This window comes from Nothoprocta perdicaria, unplaced genomic scaffold (assembly GCF_003342845.1).
Source record: "Nothoprocta perdicaria isolate Ctin4 unplaced genomic scaffold, notPer1 scaffold_77, whole genome shotgun sequence".
NCBI lineage: Eukaryota > Metazoa > Chordata > Aves > Tinamiformes > Tinamidae > Nothoprocta > Nothoprocta perdicaria.
In genome coordinates this window covers 669,200-685,856 of record NW_020456054.1, presented here as the reverse complement: position 1 = coordinate 685,856, position 16,657 = coordinate 669,200, and the positions used below count along the sequence as shown (strand labels likewise).

Sequence of the window (16,657 nt, the reverse complement as noted above, 5' to 3'; positions counted from 1 at the left end):
CTTCTATCCTGAGTTACCCACATTAGCAAAAGAGCTCACAATGGGGCTGCTCATTCAATAAAACTCTCATTAATGTATGGTGCTAATGTAGCACCCCAGTTCCTGGAGAGGAGGAAGCAGCACAGCAGTGATCTGTAACAGCCATGGAGAAGCAAGGCTTTGTGGAGGGAGAGGGCAGAGCAACAAAAGGGCTTGTTGCTTAGAGCTCTGATTATCTAAAGCAAAAAGATATCAAATATCTTGATGGCTTTAGCATCTTTAAAGGGCTGGTAAGTTTGAAGTGTGTCCTCTAGGATGTCCTAGAAAGAAGTTCAGCAAAGTATTGAACTTTTTTTTTTTTTGAATAGCTAAAGATTACTAATTCTGATGAGACTTAATTATCTAAATGTCTTTGTGCTACATATTTGTATGAACTCATCATGTGTGTTTTGCAAAGGGGATTAGGAAAAGAGAAAGAACTGGACAGCATAGCACTGATATCCCACATTAATTAAGACATTTCTGTGTGGAAACACTAATCAGATGAAGGTCGTATCTGCCTGCAGCAGCTGCAGCTTGTGTAAGTGCTTCAGATGGAAAACAACTACTGACACCTGCTACTAGAATGTTTTAAATAATTTTTATTCATTCAAATAACAGAGGTTCCTGTAAATAGCTGACCTGAGATCATGCACATATTATAAGTGAACAGAGTAGAGTTGCTGCTTTTATGCAGGCTAGAGAAGAAAATTGTCTGTGGCTGAAAACCAAGAGTGCACTGGATGTTGTGGGTTTCATTTTTAGCTAAACATTAAACCTCTAGTTCCACTTCAGTCAAACCCTTCCTGTATCTTTATGCTTTTACCATCTGTTTACAGTGTCATATGCAGGTCACATTCCTGATGTCAGCTGGATAGGTGAAGCAYTCAGCTTTGGATTAATTCAGCTGCATTTGTTACTGGTAGCCTTAGCACTGTAACTGAGCCATGTCTGCAAACTCCCTYAGACTGCAAGACATAAAACGTTGTCCATCTCTGCTTGTGTGCCTCTGCACTCAAAAATCAGATCCTCGGCATCCACAACTGAGGAGTTTGGGGCAGTTGAAGATCAAGCCTAACAGAAGTATCTAGAAACAACTAAGCCCCCTAGGTCAGATTTTGGGCCTGCCTAGCAGCCAATGGACGACTTCTATCTTTATTCCTGACATGCACAAAGAAGATAAACCTGCTATCACCATCCTGTCCGCAGTCAGCTCAACTGAAAGCTTGGTGCAGTAGTCAAAAAGGCTCCACGCTGTTCGATTCCTTCCCTGCAAAAGGGCAGAACCTCCATGATCTTTTAAAGTGCAAAAAAAAATGCAGACCACAAGTTAAAACATAAATGAATATTAGCGCAACCCAGAGCTCTCTTTGGTGAAGAATATGCTATCTCCTGTTGCTTCCTGTTAAAAACCAGCATTTCCAAAAGAGTGTAGAACTTGGATCCTACTTTTACATTTTAAAATTTAAATACCACAGTGAAACACTTTCTAGAGAGATGGATTCAGTTCACAGGGCCTTGTGGAGCCAGAGAAACTCAACCTTATCCACTTGGCCTCTTTCACACTGTATTATCAGTTATCACATTTCTTTCTTTCTTCCTCACTGCCATTGTTGCCTTGAGTATTGGAAACCAAAAGTTAACCTGAAAAGACAGAAAGATGATGCTAAGATCATAGTATTATTGAGTTATAGTCCACCAGGCACTAAATTCCACATAGTCAATATTGAAAGTCATTTTTCACAAAAACTCATGTATGTGTCTGTAGTTATCTATCTGGATTTACAATAAATATACGTCTGTGTTTATATTGCCATTAATACTCACAYATTATACATACATGTATATATAGATAGGCACATACATATTAAAAATATATGTTAGCAAAAAGTTATGTTACCTATTGCTATTTGCAGTTGTTCTCCAACAGTGCTTTTAAAACAGAAGTAAATTGTCTACCATTTTGCTAAATAACAACTGAACATTAACATTAAAAGACTGCTCATAAGCACTTAACATTTGCAGTCTGGTTTTAAAATGCACTTGTTCTGGAGGTGCTTTTCAAACATTCATGAAAACCAAGTTTCTCCTCTGGATGCTGCAGGTCTGGGGCATATTTTCTTGCCAACACATAGTCATTTGGATCATTTGGCTGTACCTGTGTTCTGTGAAATGCRTATGTGTTGAGGGGCAGAGCAGCATGGCCGTATGGATTGATCTTACTCACAGGCAACTTGTCTCCAGGCCCACTTCAGGAGAGCACTTAAGCATTCCCTAGTTGGGAAAGTTTAGTAACTCGTAACTGAAATCAAAATTTTTAAAATATTTTTGAGTCTGAATGTTGCTGTTACCCTGAGAGGAGGATTTGTTTTTCCATACTGCTGATGACTTACCGTTCTAGCAAATGTATTCTTCTGCACAGTTTTCTGTTGTAGCTTTGCTCTTTTCTTGAGTAACTTTTCATGCAGATAAAATACCCGTTTCATCTCAGTGTTAGGATAAAAAGAAGTCGACACAAGTATTTTAAACTGAGTGAGGACACCAGAGAATAATCCCAAAAATATTAAGAAGATGATGATAGTTCCAAGTTGGATCCATGTCGCAGACAGATAGAGTTCTGGCTTAGGGATGCAGTCATGCTTAAACAAAGAGATCTTGAAAGTGTCATTCTTTACGATAAGCTCTCTATCACCAATGATAAAGTTGTTCTCATTTCTCTGCACAAGAAAAGAGGAGAGTTGATTATAGTACTGATTGACCCTTTTTTTAAAAGATTTTTCCTATTAAATATTCAGTTTTACAAATTAGTATAAATCATCTGGTCCACCTTGTGTCTACAAAGGATTGCTCACAGGAATATATTTATTAACTGTCTTTAAAATGTGACATTGTGTTTTCACTATTTCTATAGGGAGTCTATGCCACAGCTTGGACTGTTAGAAACTTATTTGCTTTGTGGCTCTAACACACAATCATTTATCTAATCTGGCTGTGGTTGTATCATATATTCCCACTCCCCTGAATCTGTCCAGATCTTCTGTTGGAGTGTCCTCCCTTCAGAATAAAACTGCGGATCAGGATCTGCCATTTCCTTCATTTGTGACTCAGTATGGACTCAGAAGTGCCTCCACACCTTCCCCTAGGGCAGTGCTCTGACCACAAGGCTATTGTGCAAAATAAAGTCAACCCTCTAATAGGAGCCTTCTCTCAGAAGAGTAATGTCTTGAGCTGTTAATGGACTGGGATGATGAAAGACAKAAACTAAGGTAGGTATATGCTACTAGGCTCAGTATTTCCTCTTGGCAAGGAGCTTTCTGCTCAGCACACAGGACTACTGAGTCATCTGGCTCTGTTTTCTTCTCATCCCCTCTTGTCCAGGGGATATGTGACTCCTCAACCACCTTACAGAGATCAAGTACTTATATCAAGCACTCATTAGGTGTCAGGTACCCCAAATATGCCATTCATATTTAACCTGTATACTCTTTTCTTATCATTACCTGTTATCCCTTTTCTTAATATTATTCTATTCCAATCTGCCTCAGCCCATTGTTACCATATACTGAACAGATGCAAAAACAAGGGAAATTTGTATTAGGAATTCAGGATGAAGCATAGGTATAAAAATGCATGCACATTTTAATGTGCCAAGAATAAATACCTTAAGTGGTTGTTATGTCTATTCTGTTTTCAATCTCATTCTCTGAGATCAGAAATCTTGAGGTTTGTTAGGACAAAATTGTTAAGATTAAACTTTACATTTTTATGTGATTAGCCTTCAGTGGGTAATTTGAACTTATCTAATATTTGCCAGACTTTCTATTTTGAGAGAGTCTGTCAGCAATCCATAGGACTGGACACTATGCGTAAACCAAGCATATCTTAAGTATGGTGACCACAAATCAGAGAGGCAAAATTATAGGTACTGGATGCTGAGATCCAATTTGCTCCTTGCACTGACTTGGGTCACACTCAGGGCAGATCATGATGAAGGGCTGTCCTCAAGGTAAGAAGGGCAGGAGCATATGCAGAAACGCATACAGAATCACAAAGAGATTGGTTGAGGTTGGAAGGGCTCTCTGGAGATCATCATCAACTGTCCTAGTTCAAGCAGCAGAAAATGGGTTGAGCATACTGCTCAGGATCATGTCCAGTCAGGTTATGAATATCTCCAAGGACAGACTTCACAGCTTCTCTGGGAAAACTGTTCCAGTGTTTGCTGTGGACAACCTGTTCCAGTGTTTGAACACGCTCACAGTAGAAAAGATTTTCTAATATTTAGATGGAATTTCTTGTATTTCAGTCTGTGCACTTTCTTTCCCTCTTCTCCTGTCACTTAGCACCACTAAGAAGAGCCTGGCTCTATTTCTTTCATATTTTTATATATTTATTCCATAAAATATTTATGTSCATTGATAAGATCTCCCAGACCTCTTCTCCAGGCTGAAGAGTTCCAGCTCCCTCAGTGTCTCCTCAAATGATAGATGCTGCCGTCTCTTAATTTTCTTTATGGCCCTTTGCTGGAATTTCTCCAGCATTTCCATATCTGTCTTGTGCTGGAGAGTCTAGCACTGGACCTACTACCCAAGATGTTTATCATAGAATCATAGAATCATAGAATGCTTAAGGTTGGAAGGGACCTCCAGAGGTCATCTAGTCCACACCCGTGCACACGCAGGGTCACCTAGAGCACATGGCACAGGGCTGCATCCAAGCAGGTTTTGAAGATCTCCAAAGGAGACTCCACAACCTCTCTGGGCAGCCTGTTCCAGGGCTCTGGCACCCTCACTATCAAGAAATTTTTTCTTGAGTTCCTGTGGAACTTCGGATGCTTCTGTTTGTAGCCATTTCCTCTAGTCCTATCACTGGCCACCACCGAAAAGAGACCAGCCCATCCTCCTCACTGCCTTCCTTGAGGTATTTACACACATAAATTTACACACATATACACACTCATCGGGTCCCCCCTCAGGCTTCTCTTCTCCAGCTGAACAGGCCCAGCTCCCTCAGCCTTTGCTCACAGGGCAGATGTTCTAGGCCCCTGATCATCCTGGTAGCCCTGCGCTGGATTCTCTCCAGCAGCTCTACATCCCTCTTGTACTGGGGAGCCCAGCACTGGACACAGTAAAGGATTATCACCAGGACTGAGTAGAGTTCCTATGCTCCTGTTGCCTTTCTTGCTTTCTGTTTGTGGGATGGACCATTCTTGATCTTGGAGGAGGCTATCCTTGAAAATCAACCAGTTCTCTTGGATCTTTCATCTCTTGAGAACTGTGTCCATTGTAATAAGGATCCTTGATCATTTGGTRGATAGTTTGGTGATGCTAAAGCACAGCTGCTGTTCAGCAGGATGGCTTTTATGAATTAGTTGAGATGTGGAAGGGAGGCAGTCAGGAAGGGTAAAGCCCCATTTAGCATGTAGGGCAATCTGCCACTGCAGTGTATCTCATGTTAAATGGACTGAAGAGGTGATGACAACCTCTCTTCCTTTGCACAGGAATTTGACCTCTCTAGGATGATTCTGACGTGCTACAGATGTATGGATTACTCAGGTAAAGAGAACCAGCATCTTTTCTAAAAAAAGTTTGGCTAATAGTCTGTATTTGTTATCCTACATTGTTTAGGTGAAAATTAGTTTAATTAATGTGACCTGGGAATTTTGGGCTTATGTCTGCCATACAGATCCTGAATTTCTCCACTATATGTTAAGAACGAACTGATCAATAATTTAATTTTTATCAGATGGAAATGGTTTATATTTTCATATATGATGCAAAAATATCATCATCTGAGAAATAATAGAGTTTGACTGATGGTCTGATTTTCATTTCAGCTCATTTCAGTAGTAGGCTGCACTTGCCTTAGGTGCCCCATGTCTCAAAYATGTTCTACCCTAAAGCTTCTTTCTTTGCCATGGTTTAATCCCAAATGGATGAACTTCTCATGACACACCAGGACCAGCAGGCTGCCACAGCACTGTCTAAGCTGAATCTGCAACAGCTTAAGTGTGTCACTGGAAGTATGGTCTAGCTGAGGAGATGGGCTYAGGGGGACGGTAAGTCACATGTAAAAGTCAAAATGTAAATCTCTCTGTCAAAGATTGTATGTCCTATTCTGTTTACTTGTGTTTTGGAGCAAAGCATTTCTTGTATTGCTCATCTTAAGAATATTACTCTCTGACATCAATTTTGGCAAGATGACCTTTTGAGAGGTGGTGAAAGAAAGGAATGAGACCTCAGTATGATCAACTCTAAGAGGAAAATATAGAAAATTTTCAGTAAGCACCAACAGAAGAGCTTGTATCACAGTCAAGCTTCCCTTTGAGATGCTTTTATCTTGAAAGTATCAAAGTGATGATATTGAGGAAATGGTTTAGGTCTGTTCCTGCAAGATATCAAAGTGGACAGCTTTCCTGTGCCTGTGTAGCATCATACAGCAACAAAGCCAGCATCAAATACACATAGGCCTGTCCCCCTTGCTACCTGCTCCAGCAGCTACTTCTGCATTTTCTCCTAAATGATAATTTACAAACCGTGCTTTTAAGGGCTAGTAGTCGGAAGGCCACATTCTCAAGGGATTAGTTATTATTAGATTGTCTTTATACCCTCCCTTCCAGATTCTTTACTTTTGCACTTCTGGCTTCATCATGGTCTAGCTGGACRATGAGGAGTGGAGAATAATTCGTCTACAGGGAGCAGTAATCTCTGCGGAGAGTGAAGCTCAGAGCCAGTACTTTTAACTACCCCAGGTATTCATGCAAGAATGGTACTTCCACCCACATCCTTTGCTATGCTCAAGAGAGAGCTCCTCTTTTCATAAACTGAGAGTACGCTTATGCTCTGCACAGATCTGAAAACTGCCTGCTCAGTAGAATCATAGAATCATACAACCATTATGGTTAGAAAAGACCTGCAAGATCGAGTCTAACTATATGGACTCGACACCTTCAACACCATGCCTGCTCAACAATGTCCATAAGTGCCTCACCTACACATTCTTTGAACACTGTCAGGAACAGTGACTCCACCACTTTCCTGAGCAGCCTATTCCAATGCTTGACTGCTCTTTCCCTATAGAAATGTTTCCTAATACCTAACCTGAACCGTCCTGGTGCACTTTGAGGCCAATGAGATAATCACTTCAACAATGTCCTAGTAGTTCAGAGACAGTGTTTTTGTAGAGGTACTGGAATTTTCAGTAAAGACAAGAGAATCTGCATAATTCCTGCAAAACCTTCATGTGTCTTGCTCTCACTAATGACCCTACAGAGAGACCCATAACTTGCTTTTGACCTTCTAAATCACATTGCCAAACCCAGGTATCTTCATCTTTGGGTGATACGAGATCTGAGTAAGGTGCCTGGGAGATTATTAACGTATTGGCCTACATTTTCTCCAGGAAATGTCAAATGTCTAATGTTCAGCTGCTGTACTTGTCCAGAAATTCAGAGACCTTGGCTGCGCAGATTAGCTCAGTGTATAGCTCCAGACTAAGTATGTTTGAGGTTCACAAAGTGCGCATCTCAGCAGCAAGGTTGTTTGGGGGAAGTGTAGCCAAGTGGATGTGCTCCAAGGATACTTAGCACATAGGGAACAATACAAAACACCCTATGCTTGAGTGGGAGCCAGAACAACTTAGCTGTCAGTGCTATTGTCCCCTGTCTTTTATATAATAGTCTACTTAGTACAGTATGTTGAAAGTAGGAAAAGCTTATTTCTACTGTGGGAACAAAGTACCTTTGAAGGTGAAAAAAAACATAACAAAACCACAAATGGCCTACAGTAATCAAGCCAACAAGAAATCTTATGAAAAATTCAAATTGTCATAAACGCAAATGAAGAATCAGATCTCTAACCAAGAAAGACAAGTTTCTTCCTGAGTGTAATACTACCTTTCCTGAAAAAAAGTCATCTTCATGTCTTTGTACCAGTACCCTTTTGAAATATTTTGTGATAACAGTATGTTCTCTAAGTCATCTTCTCTCAACAATGACAAAGATGCAGAAACTACTAAGAAAGCTATAAATAAGATACCAGTAATTTCTTGACAACAGTTTTTGTAGACTCAGATAATATCATGATAAAGACCATAATTTATGAAAAGAAACCATCTTGGTTGAATTATCTTTACAGGCTGTAGTTCATTTTATAGAAGGATTCAGCCATGCTGGAGAACCCTATTTTGGGCTTTTCCAAATTGCAGCCACGACTCTCTTTTATTAGAAATGCTTGAGAAAACTGCTTAAGCATGTGATCTTTTTCACTCAAAGTCATACTGATGTTCTTATCCCAAAATACAGGCAGTTTTTCACCATGAAGATGGCTAAGCACAGGAGCAAACTGCCAAATCTCCAACCTTAGTAGTATTCAGAGCTGCACCAGACCAGACCCTGTGCAGTCTGATCCAACTTTGAAGTTAGCCCTGTGCAGGAGTTTGTGCAGGAGTTCTGTGCAGGAGTTTGGTCTAGATGACTTTCACAGGTCCTTTCAATCTAAATTATTTGATAATTCTATGTCAGTGCTGTTACTACTAGAGTCTTCAGATTTTGACAATACACTATATTTTGCGTGTGCATACAGCTATATCTTTAAATAATGAGCTCTTCACATTAGGCATCCCTTCCATCTATTTCACAGTCTTATACCTATAAAAATAGTACTTTACAAGCATTTTTTTTTTTGCCATGATATTACATATTTAAGCTTCTGATTTTCTCCACATATATAAATAAGGGAATGAAAATTCTTCTTCCCATATTTATTACTCTTGAGAAATATGATGACACATTTTGGAAAGATCAGCTACCATCCAATATATGTATCCGATAAACGTAATCCGTGACACAAATACGTGAACTATAGTGCCATGAAAGAATGGATATCTCATTGGCAGCAGGAGCAGATGCTCTTGCAGCTGCTGAAGAGGAAAGGAAACACTTCTATACTAAACTAAACCAAGAAATATAAAGTACTGAAAAGTACTTACTTGTTGAAAGAGGATGAGCCCAATCTCTTGATCTGGCAATTCTTGGAGATGATTATTCACAGAAATAATTAACCAATAAAGTAAGTAATCTATTGCGGAAAATAGAAACCAGATGCAAAGATGAATAATTACAGGGAGCAAAAAGCGACACATGTTTTTTCCATCTTTCCATGTGAGGGAGAAAGATGGGATTGTCACATAATCTTTTCTTTCATTTCTATTAAGTGGCAGAACGCAGGGTTTTTTTTGTTGCCTTTGGTATTCATCAAAAGCAACAAACTGTTTTGTGATATAAGTATTTTTAAACTTTACAGTGTGAGATCCTATAAATTTTTTGATAAACAGGCCTGTCCCTAAAGGAACTAGAAAAATCCCTATTATAGGCAACACTCTCTTTCCTATACAGGGCAGCACAGTCAGCATGAAAGATATCTGGTTAGCAACTTTCTGGATTTCTTGCTTTGTATTATTTAGCTCCTGTTTCAGTGTGTCATCTGAAATCGAATAAGATGGCATGAATTTGTGACTTAGTGACACTATGTCTTTAGATAGTTCGGTGGAAAACTTGGCCATCTGGAAAATCCATTTCATTGCCTCAATGTAATGTTTTATCAAGGTAAATTGCTCAACCTCTAAATGGCAGGTTATGCTGTCTGCCAGAACCTTCAGGTTGTGGAAAATACTTTGGATGTTGCCAGCTACCACAACACCTGTACCAGCAGCAATAAGAGCATTTCTGCCTTCTCGCAGTCCACAGGAAAGGATGAACAGAATGCTGAAACAGCGCAGGTGCTTGGAGTAACAGAGCGCCACAGAAAACGTGATCCAGATGAATCCAGAAATCAGTAACGGGTCCAAGGGCCAGTGTGCTAGGGAGAACTTTATGCCAAGGAAGAAGAGAACACTTGAGAGGAAGCCAACTGTAGAGCAAACTGCAAAAAGCTGCATCAGGTACTTCCAGCCGGGCTTCCTTTCTGATATAAATATTCCCCAGGCACTCTGGGCTATGGAGACAAATGTTCGCATTTTCTTCTGCTTACTGTTGACTCAAACTAAAAAGAGAAGAGAACAAAAGTTTTATTAGTTTCGAGGTTGCTCTATTGACAATCATATGATTTTAATTGAAGCATCAACTCTTCTTCACAATGCAAAAAATTCAGAGTCTGATGCTGAGTGAACTTCCCCATGTGAGACTCAAATTTACTATGGACCTGAGAGAGAAGAGAGAACTCAAAATTACTCCAGTTTAGAAAGCACTTCAATGCGTGGGGGATAAACCACAGGTTTGCTTGGCCACTTAGTCTCAAATACTGAAGACATGAGTCTGAAATGCCTTTTTATTTCTTCAAAATATTTGCGTGGTTTTACTTTTGTATGTTTTGATCTCAGGGCTTCCTTGGAGATGGCAACTTTTCCCAGAAGAGAAGGAGCCGGCGAGCAGCATGTGAGTGCTGCCCAGGGACAGGGAATACACTGTGCCCTTTTCTGCTGGTGGTAGGTCAGGACATGTGTCCCCAAGGCACCCTTCTCTCCTGGGGTAGCACAGCTACAGACTGACCCATTATAACCATTAGCCCTAATCTCTCATAATTTTGCCATCTTCCCTGCCTACCAGCATGCCTCATGCCTATGCTATATAGTAAAAGAGTACTTTTGTGAGATTAAAACCGTTACTGTTTGATGGGAAACAGTATCCACCCTGTGTTCATATCTTTCCTTCTTCTTTTACAGTAAATTTATTGTGCAATTTATGAGAAGATGCAAGACTAAATTGCATGCATGCTACCTTCTGAGCATAATAAAATAAATAAGAACCTAATTAAATAAAATATACTGTTTCAATTTTATCTTATAATAAGGAACTGTTGTCTTCACAAATACATCCTGAAAATATTACTTTGTCTTTTTTTTTAGCTTGAACACAGCAGGTAGCCTGGAATTAAGCTACTATTTTCTATATGCTGTATTTTAATGGCATTCGACTTTATGACTTCTGTTTGCATTCACTTTAGTGTTTTCTCCTCTTCCCTAGACTGTTATTTATAAGGTTTGCCACTGCCACTTTTGCATATTGCAGGGGCTGGAAGTGATCAGAGCACCTGTCTGACTCCAGCTGGGCCCTTCTCCGCCTCCAGTGCCCCGAGTGCTTTTTTCTCCTACCCTTTCTTGTGCCTGACCCTTTGGAGCACTGAGGCCTATCCCGAAAAAAGCTTGAGTGTTTCCAGTGCTTAATAAATCAGTGATTAAAGGTGGGCAACAGCTCTCAGGCTGGGCAGAATACCTGGCACTGTCACACCGCTCAGCAAAGCTTAGGAAAATGCTTCCCTCTAGTGCCTCCTAAACAGAGATGGAAATTGAGTGCAACAGCAATTAGCAGTTCTTTCATAGGAGTGACAATTAACACCCACAAAGTCTTCAGGGAGCTGTTGATAGCAGTCACTAAGTATCTAGGTAAGTCTTGCAAGCAAAAAAAAATTTGGCATTTATACAACATTTTGCAAAAACATCTGTGTGAGAAAATAATAAAATTTTCTTCTGTAGCATTGGTTTTGTTGCTATATTGAAGCATAGTTTCCACATGACGTTTAGTATTTGTATGTACACCTACTGCCTGAGAGTTTGGCATGATTTACTTGAATTTAAGAATTTAAGAACTGAATTTAAGAACTGAATTTAAGAATTTAAGAACTGGAGAATTTAAGAAATGATTTTAAGAACTGGAGAAAGAGAGAGTCAAGAATGAAGCTGCTGAATTAACAAAAGCCCTACTGGCATGGCTAGAAACTTGTAAAACATGGGTAAAAGTAGAAAGTAATCAAAAAGTGTCCCTTTCTGGTAGACATACAGTTGCTGCATGTTTACATGAAGAATCACTGCACTACACAGCAAGTACAGAGCAAGTGTGTCCCTAATCTGTGKGAACACAGTTTTCAGGCAGGAAGGGTGTCATGAGGAGCTGCTGATTTTTGGAGCCTGTCCCAGAGATGCTCAGGTGTGACTGCATGATGTTTGCAGGCTATGGGGAGCATTTGCCATCCTCAACTGAGCTATTGTTTGTAGCACCGCCAGTGCAGGAGTCCCAGTCTGAAGGTACATCTCTATGGTTTATTTTTTTCCCTGTTTTTTCCCCATAAAACACTATCAACACATTCTGTGTAGGAGAATCACCCAAAGGACAAAAACTGTAGGCATGAAAGAAGTTTGGAGGCCAAACGTTTCTGTATCAGCAAGCTCTTAAATAGCTATGAAGGCTTGGAGGAAAACAAGACACTGGCTCAGAGCTAGAAATAAAGCTTTTGCTCAAGTAAAGAGACTAATTCAGTCCTTAAACAATAAACCTTGAGAGCTTTCTGGAACGATTCTTCATGAAAATACAAATCACAAAAGCTCCCCTGAAGCTGCTAGGTGCAGATATGAATTCTAGCAGGAAGGTGACAGGGACAAACCTCTCTTCCAACTGTAATCTGAAGCACGGTGTTTTTCTCCTCTTTCTCTTATGAGTCTATCACTAAGAGATACAGTCTCTTGATGACTTCTATCATTATATATGTAGAGTAAGGAAAAGGAAAGAATTATCCTTAGAAAACACTTCTTTTGTGCTCTTAACTGTGAATTTCTTTCAACCATATTTTCTAGTAATCTAATCCACAGAGGGGAGCTGGGAACTCCTGAGCTCTAACTCTGCCTTTGAAGCTGTTTCTTCTGTAGGGTCCAAAGAGAATTTAACTATACCTATGCTTCCGACTCTAGGGAAACTCACTTAGATCTGGTAGGGTGATATTTGTCTACCACACTGCCTGCTGGTGGGATTATTCACAAGAAGAAATTCCCAGAAGTGGCATCACAGAATCACAGAATGGTTGAGGTTGGAAGGGACCTCTAGAGCACACCTAGTCCAACCCCCTGCTCCAGCAGGGACACCCAGAGCACGGGGCACAGGGCKGCATCCAGGTGGGTTTGGAGACCTCYGGAGAAGGAGACTCCACAACCTGCCTGGGCAGCCTGTGCCAGGGCTCTGTCACCCTCATAGGAAAGAAATTCTTCCTTACATGGAGATGGAACTGCCTGTGTTTCAACTTGTACCCATTGTCCTATCTCTGGCCACCAATGAGAAGAATTTGGCCCCATCTTCTTTACATTCTCCCCTCAGATATTTGTACATATTGATCTGATCTCCTTTCAATCTTTCCTCATACAATAGAGCTTCAGTCCCTTAATCATCCTTGTCGTTCTATGCTGGACCCTCTCCAGAAGCTCCACATCTCTCTCYTGTCCTGGGAGCCCAGAACTGCACACAATACTCCATGTTTGGCCTCACCAGAGCTACAGAGAGGGGCAGGATCCCCTCCCTCAACCTGCTGGCAACATCCTCCTGATGCAGCCAGGATCCCATTGGCCTTCTTGGCCAYGAGGGCACTGCTGACTCATGATTAACAGTGTCAACCAAGACTCCCAGGTCCTTCTCTGTGGAGCTTCTTTCCAGCACATCAACCTCTAATCTGTACTGGTGCCTTGCTTTCCAGAAAGGAGTTTGGCCCATGCTTCTTAGGCTTATGATGTACTTATAAGTCTGAGATTAATGCAGTGTAGATAAAAGGTATTGTTCTAGTTGCAGTTTAAGACAAAAGAGAAAAACATTTAAAGAGATTGTAGATCCTACTTGTAATGTTTCAGATGCTGGCTACAGTTTTTCAGTAGGTAGAGCAGAAGTGAAAAGCATCAACAATTCCTGGAAAACATCTTTCCAGCTCAGCCAAAAGTCCCCTGCTGGAGTTTCGTAATTTTTATACTGTGTGTGTTCACATCACAAAGGATTTCTTCCCCTGCTTCCTATGAACACTCCTGAAACACTCAGCCCTCTTCTTCTTGAACTGTATCTACCTAGATACCTCCCTGCTTAGATCAGACCTCTGTTTGTGGCATATGGATTAATCAACCACCTGAACTCTGCCTCTTCTCAACTAAAGGGAAGAAGCAGCAATCTCATAAAAATGTGTTGTAGAATAGAAATAATAGAAATAAAATAATTAGCTTACATCAAATATTTTGTATAGTTGGCACAAATTTCTAGTGCAAATACATAGTCAGGACCCAGCTGATTTGGCAAACAGAGTCACATTTTAAATTCTTCTATTCTGACACAGACCTAACCCAAGCAAACACTAGCATCTAAAGTTTCCATTGAGTTAAAATGGATTAGTGGCATCTCATTTGTATACCCTCATATAAAACCTGATATAACCTTTCACTGTGTAGTCCTGTTATTCGAGCAATATCATGTGTAGTTTGGCAGGCCTATGTCCCATGCAGTGTGCAGGATCTTCACACAAGTTTCATTACAAACCAAAAGAACGAATAGGTTTAATGGAAACTTATATCCCATTGATTCCAAAGCTACACAATKACTTTTACTTCATAAATCCTATTTGGATTTTGTACAAGAATTATGAAGAAGAAAGCACACAGTCAGAATATAATAACAAATACTTTTTTTTTTTTTTTTTTTTGGCAGTTTCAGATGCCTTCTTTTCCAGCTTTGGTCAGTTAGATTGAAGTGTGAGAGAATTACTTCCCTTTTTTGGATACCATCAGAAAAACACGGTACTGAACTATTGTTTTAATAAGAGACAAGAATCTGAGATGGAAGTTCCACATTATCTCCCCTGGATATTACAGGGCATTCAGCACAGAAACTAGACAGTAATATAAAAGCCATTAAACATTGATGCAATGATCTTCAGGGCTCCACTGAGAACTTTGTCATTTCTTGTGTTCACATATTTTGTTTTTAACTAGAGGGAAATGGTATTAAACACAACAAACACACGGAAGGACTGAAATATATAATCAAATTGTGCAAGTAGGAACTTGAAATACCAAATAATGCAGTGATGCAAATAAAATACCAATTCATACAAAAGTCACTCCTTCCTCCAGAGAATCCCAAACAAAAAACTTCAACCTGACCGATTTTAGAAGTCTACCTCAAAGTGAGGTGGAGTGCATTATACGGAAGATTTTTCCCTACATTGACTGTAAAAAGGGAATAGAGTACTCAGATGAAGCTATCCAAAGTTAGATAAGATGAACTTCAGATGAACTACAGATGAACTTCAGGTAAGCATATAAAGTATTTGAGTGGTGCTCTCAGAAAAGGACACAATAAATGCACAGGGCAGCCATAGAGATTGTGCAGCTACAGAAAGAAAACGGAACAAGAAGGCAAATTTTCTCTCTTCTTGTGTTATCAACAGCATTACATTTGAAGCTCTGATGCTGCAGACCTGCATACATGTTCTTTCATTCAAAGCATGATAGGAATGGAGGCACAATTTGAGAAACGCTGAAGAGAGTTTGCTGATGGACAAAACGAACTCTATAAAGCACAGAAAATTCCTGGATTAAGAATGGAAGGGATCTTGAAAGGTTACTTAGTCCTTTCTTCTGCAAATAACATAACTATATAGTTTTGGAATAGCGAAGGACTAAACAGAACCACAGAATCATTATGGTTGCAAAAGACCTGCAAGATGAAGTCCAACTGTAAGCCCCTCAACACCATACCTCTGAAACCATGTCCTTAAGCACCTAATCTACATGTTTCTTGAACACAGCCAGGGATGGTGACTCCACCACTTCGCTGGGGAGCCTGTTTGACTACTCTTTCTGTGTAGAATTTTTTCCTAAAATCTAACCTGAACCTCCTTTTGTGCAACTTGAGGCCATTTCCTCTTGTCCTATCAGTAGATATTCAGGAAAAGGGATTGGCCTCTGCCTCACTACAAACTCCTTTTAGGAGAACAACAGGGTCTCCCCTGAGCCTCCTCTTTTCCAGACTAAACAACTCGGTCGCTTTCAGGCACTTCTCATGAAGTCTATGCTCCAGCCCTTTCACCAGCTTCATTGCCCTTCTTTGGACACACATCAGGGCCTCCATGTCTTTCTTATAGTGAATATAGCTGMAGGAACTTTAGGAATAGCCCCTCCAACTAGTGAGGTGACAAAAATGAACTCAACTTCATCAGAACTATTATGATTTACTATAGTTATAAATCAGCTAGACCTTAAAGCAAATTTTATTTTCCTTTTTTTTTTCCCCAATGTAATCATGTAACTTAGAACAGCTAAATCAGTCTACCAAGTCTACCATTGCTATTAACTCTTATTTGATATTAACCCTAAAGTGCTACTTACAAGCTCTCCTGTAAAGCACTTGAAGAATCTTCACTATGCAGTAGTTCTTGGTTTCAAAGAGCAGACACTCACTATTAAAAAGCTCCATATGAGTCATTTTTCCCCCCATCCTCCCTCAGTGAGTCAGGCACACCACAATTTTGAAATTATTCTGGTCTTGACAAAGATTAATGAGGAAGTAACTTAAGCCCGGGACCAAAATAGTATATAATTTGCAAGTGCCACTTTCCACCTTTTTCCTGACAGAGTAATAGATATCAGCAAACGAATTCTGGTCCCAGATTTCAATGACTTAAATTTATGTTGAATAATGCCTTAGGTCTGGAACATCTAAGCTATTCTGGKGCTTTTCATTTAAACAAGTGGCAATTTGGTGCCCAAATAACTTTCAAACTCTAATCCCTTTTACCACAGAAATGTTCTTACTGTGATCTGTGTGAATATTTTGGTAAAAAATCTG

General features: G+C 40.0%; 1 protein-coding gene across 1 annotated transcript; it reads right to left on the bottom strand.

The window, feature by feature from the left end:
* Window positions 1–1,578: 1,578 nt before the first annotated feature.
* DCSTAMP (dendrocyte expressed seven transmembrane protein) lies at window positions 1,579–10,044 on the bottom strand. Its single transcript, XM_026051611.1, has 3 exons — window positions 9,004–10,044; window positions 2,412–2,735; window positions 1,579–1,662 (listed from the first exon to the last, which is right to left on the bottom strand). Exons 1-3 carry the CDS (start codon window positions 10,027–10,029, stop codon window positions 1,579–1,581), a joined length of 1,434 nt encoding a protein of 477 aa, XP_025907396.1. The 5' UTR covers window positions 10,030–10,044.
* Window positions 10,045–16,657: the final 6,613 nt, after the last annotated feature.

What these genes read in the sequence shown, in the direction of transcription:
- DCSTAMP (XM_026051611.1), bottom strand. Translation starts at nt 10,029, where the DNA reads ATGCGAACATTTGTCTCCATAGCCCAGAGTGCCTGGGGAATATTTATA. An exon ending in GGCTCATCCTCTTTCAACAA is followed by an intron (nt 2,736 to 9,003) that starts GTAAGTACTTTT and finishes TTTCTTGTGCAG; the next exon opens with AGAAATGAGAACAACTTTAT. An exon ending in AGAATACATTTGCTAGAACG is followed by an intron (nt 1,663 to 2,411) that starts GTAAGTCATCAG and finishes CTGTCTTTTCAG; the next exon opens with GTTAACTTTTGGTTTCCAAT.